Raw genomic sequence first — 4,976 nt, 5'->3', positions numbered from 1 at the left:
AAGTAGATTCTTGGGAGAGCTACTTCTTGTGTTTAGACCATGGTATATTCAGATCACAAAATCCAAAGTTGCTTTATTTTCTAAACACAAAATGTTCGATTGGTTTAAATAGACTTTCTCATGAAAACAAATTAACACCAACCAATATTGTCTACTTCATTCAGTACGTTACCTTTCCATATAATTATCTACATTTGTACCCTTGTTCAATTTGAGTTACTTTCCCTTGGCTCATTTTATTTTTAATTATTTATATATATTATATATATATATATATATATATTATATATATAATAGTCTTTATATATAAAGAGAGGTTGTGTGCTGTCTGTCTCCTACGATTAGATTCCTAACTACTCCCACATTTTGCGGTGCAGTTTAACCAAAACCGGGTATCTTATAGTCGTGATTTATATCTAGCCCTTCTGGGTATTAGCGCACATCTACGATGAGTCTACGATTTAAAAAAAATTTACCATCAATTTTTCCCATTTTTAATGCATTTTTGGCATATATAAGGGAAGTAACTCTCTAAAAATTTATTATTAAATCTCAGAACTTAAAAAGCTACAGTAACACCACCCCCTCCTTTGTGGTTAGCCATATTGAGATTGCTATTATACTTTACATCTCTAAAAATGCTTATATAGTTATTTCCCTTACAAACCCGAGCAATGCTGGGCGATACTGCTAGTATACCATAAATCCTTAAGTATAATCTGCAGTTTTTTCCCAAAATTTAAAGGTCAAAATCCCTAGTGCGTATTATATATTTTCTAAGCAATGTCTGAGTCTCTATTTGCTGTCCGGCAATGTTTATTCAGATGCGTTTTGTGATGTCGGGCGCAAAAATACCTTAAGCTAAGGTATATAGACCTCCTTGACTCAAGTTAGAGAAGGGGTGCATATTATACACAATGTTTAGGTTTTTCAGAGGTACAGCCCCCTAAAAATCCCCTGCGTATTATACTCAAGGGCAGACTATACTCTAGGATTTATGGTGTGTATATATATATATATATATATATATCTTTATACATATAAGCCCTCGACAGTAAAAAAGAAGGCTTTCGTATCCGCATGGGAGTTGAACTCACATACCTTTGTTAATGCGACTAAGTAGGTTACCTGTTAACAAAGGGATGTAGGTTCAACTCATATGCAGATAGGAAAGCCTTCTTTTTTCTGTCAAGGGCTTATATGCCCTTTTATTAGACTATTTTCCTGAGTCATTGCACGGTGATTGCCATAACCTTATATATATTTCTTCATTGCCCACAAGGGGCTAAACATAGAGGGGACAAACAAGGTCAGACAAAGGGATTAAGTCAATTATATCAACCCCAGTGCATAACTGGTACTTAATTTATCGATCCCGAAAGGATGAAAGGCAAAGTCGACCTTGGCGGAATTTGAACTCAGAACGTAACAGCAGACGAAATACGGCTACGCATTTCGCCCGGCGTGCTAACTTTCTGCCAGCTTGCAGAATTATTATTATTTACAGGATTGTAAACATGGCATAGTATAAAAAACCATTCGCACTGAAAGCATATATATATATATATATATATATATATTATATTATATATATATATATATATAATATATATATTATACACACACCACACACACACACACACACATGTATTTGTACAAATGCAGCCAAATATTTATAAACACACACTTTTATATTTATATATATGCACACACACGTATTGGTGTAGAAGAGCTAATGTATACATGTAGGCATGATATGAAAGTTCTGTATTTTATGAATGATCCCTTTCACATTCGTTCATTCTAGCTCAGCATCTCAACCCAATGACCTGATTCTTGACCTGACATTGTGAACCCCTGACCTCATATCTAGGCACACTCCCGTGCCCTTGACATCCTAACTTTTTATACTTTTCCCCTGATCTCCATCATAAAAACGAATTTTCCTTAATAAGTTATTTCTTGTATTCAGGAACCGAAATTTTGCAGTTCAGGAACCGAAATTTTGCAATTCAGGAACCAAAATTTTTGCAGTTCAGGAAATTGTCGCTCTTCCAGTCCAAGACTTTTGGTCAACCAGTTCCTTGTATCTCAAACTTGGTCTTAGTTGAGAACAATCTTCTATTAGCAACGGATGACTCGGCTGGAAGGGAACGACGGAGAATGCTTGCTAAATAGAAGAAAAAGACGACGAAGAAGAAGAAGAAAGATAAAACAAGAATGATGATGAGTCTGCTCAAAGACAATTTCTAAGAAAAACTCACACACACACACACACACACACACACACTCATATATAAACTATATATATACACATTTGTATGTATATATATTTATATATGTATATACACCCATGCTCACACACAATATGAATAGACAGAAATTTTGAAGGAAGCTTTCATTTTACTGCAAAGAAATTATTATTATTATTATTATTATTAATAATAATAATAATAATAAACTCACTTGTAAAAGGAACAAATTAAAATCCAGCAGATCTGGGACCACCAATTAACCAGATATTGGTTAATTACGAAAATATATTGATTCGACTTCGATATTTATGCATACACACACATTCAAACACACACAGGCACACACACACACATATGCCTGTGTGTGTGTGTGCCCATAGAGGAAACATATATTTAGAATGTTATGAAGTTTCTGTTTGAAAGAGAGAGAGAGGAGCTAGCGGCATATCCCAGAGAAAAATATACTCGCTTCTTCCTTCGAACTATGATCCAGTACAGGATTTCAGAATTGGATTGGATTTTCCTTGTATGATTTCTGGGACTTATAAATAACACACGCATACACATACATATAGATACATGCACACACACCTTTTGTGAGGGTGTGTATTATATTTGATTGTATAAGTTTATATGGTGAGGGAGAAAGAGTTGGAGAAAGGTAGCTGATTGCATTCATTCCTATTGTTTCTTGTTGAGAAATGGAACAAAAAACTTTGATCGACGGACTTCGTCTGATAAATAGACACAATGAGTTCTAAAGAAGGGCACAGAGAGAAAGAGAGGGGGTCTACAGTGAAAGGAAGTAGCGGCACCAAAGGAGACGACTCTTTGGGGAAGCGGTCGAAATCGACAGGTGGGATGAAGGGTGACAAGAGCGACAAGGCGGAGCCGGGCACCACCGAGCCATCGCCGCTGGAGCGGAAGAGCAGCTCAAAAAAAAAGAGGAGCTTCTTCAAGCGGAGTCGTTCCTCCAGCGGCACCAGAAGCAGCTCAAAGGCTGTCATGAATGGGGCGGTGGTGGCGGTGGTGACGACGACGACAATGGTGGCGGCGGTGGTGGTGGTGGTGCAGACTTGGAATTTCGTGGTGGTGCTGAAGGGGCTGGAGTGGCCGAGTTAGATGGTCAGCGAGCTGTAGTCAGCGACGACGAAGGCAGCGCTCAAGTGAGCCGGCCACGTGACCGACTTCGCAGGATGACCGTGAAGGAGGCTCGCATGGAGAAGCGGGTCAAGTGGATGTCGTCGGCAAACGCCCTGCCGTCGCGCTCACAGCGACGCCGGCGGGCCTTAGCCAAGGGTGACTACGACGATTATGACGGCATGGATGACGATGATGCCAATTTCGAAGACTCAGGTTCAATTCGTGCTCTTTCTGTTTCTACACCGGATCTTCACAGAGATGATGATGACTTCATCCAGATTGAAAATATGGCGCGGTCACCAATGCGGTCGACCACCAAGGAGATACGCCGGCCTGAAAAACTACACAAAATCATTAAATCCACCAGTCCATCTCGGGGAAAGGAAAGCAAATCCGGCAGAAGCAGTGGTAGCAAAACTGAGGGTGGGTACTCGAATCAGAAGGGTGATCCAGTCAGATACATACGGGTAGGCAGAGATATTAAGCATACTGAAAAGAAAGTACCATCATCTCCATTGACAAGCAGGCACGCTAAGCGGTCACCCTCAGGGTCAAGATCACCAACCACGAAAGCGAGAGGGCTTTCTAAAGACAGACATCGACAGAGTCGGTCGAAGTCCCCAAAGAGGGCCGATTCCCGGACCCGGACGCCACAGGTCGTACGGTCCTTGTCTGCTAGCAATGAAATGCTGAAAACGAAGAAGCTCAAAGACAGGCGAACAAAGTCGATGGAGAAAACCTCCCGCAGAGCTCGAGACCAAGAACCGGCGCGAACTGGCAAGCCAAGTCCTCTCTCGCCCCGAGCTGCAGCAAAGAGGAGCGAAAGCCGACGGGCTCACAGGGACAGGGAATACCAAGATTCCGACGACTCTGATATCAACGAACCCCACACATTGTTTATGGAATTAAGCAAAACAGTTTCGCCGTACTCTTCGAGTTCTGCCCACCAGGAGCCACAGAATGAACTTGCTCTAAATAAATACAATTTGCTGAAAAGGTCAAGCTCTAATTTATTACAGTTGGTTAAAGATTCTGAGATGGAGGCTTTGCCAATGGCTGATGCTGGCAAAATGCAGTCACTAAGTGTTGCCAAGGATTCACATCAGAGAAGCGTTTCTCCGAGAGGTCGGCCCTCTCATTCTGGGAAAGAAGAGGCCCGGCACCACCGCAGCCAGCACTCTGAATCACGGGAGAAATCATCTGGTGGTGGAGGGAGAAGCATGGAGCCTAGATCCTCTTCTCGAAGAGCAAACAATAGTGAGGAGCCCCTCAGTCCAACGATACCCGACGGCTCGGTGTTCTACGACGACGACAACGTATCCCCAGTCTCGCCTACATTCCCTTCGTCATCGTCACAGAAATACACGAGGACATTCTCACCGCCACGACACACACTCAGGGACTGGAAACGTACCGGGTCACGAGCTGATGATGACGACGACGACGTCTGCATTGACATCGAAACAAGTGACCTTGAGAGCGATCCAACGGCAGGGAAACCCTACATCAGTGAGAAAAGTCCGTTACGCTCCCCTCGGTATGAAGCTTCACCTGGTCATTCATCTTCAATATCAGCTC

The 4,976-nt window shown here is 41.9% G+C and overlaps 1 protein-coding gene across 1 annotated transcript; it reads left to right on the top strand.

The window, feature by feature from the left end:
• Positions 1-3,451: 3,451 nt before the first annotated feature.
• On the top strand, positions 3,452-4,935 carry LOC115227841 (serine/arginine repetitive matrix protein 2-like; the record flags this gene model as incomplete). The annotated part of the gene is made up of 1 exon (XM_029798560.1): positions 3,452-4,935. A coding segment is annotated over exon 1 (1,484 nt), but the record flags the coding sequence as incomplete, so codon positions are not given.
• Between the last annotated feature and the right edge of the window lie 41 nt (positions 4,936-4,976).

Source organism: Octopus sinensis, unplaced genomic scaffold, assembly GCF_006345805.1.
Source record: "Octopus sinensis unplaced genomic scaffold, ASM634580v1 Contig07610, whole genome shotgun sequence".
Lineage (NCBI taxonomy): Eukaryota > Metazoa > Mollusca > Cephalopoda > Octopoda > Octopodidae > Octopus > Octopus sinensis.
This window is presented reverse-complemented; position numbering and strand designations above follow the sequence as displayed.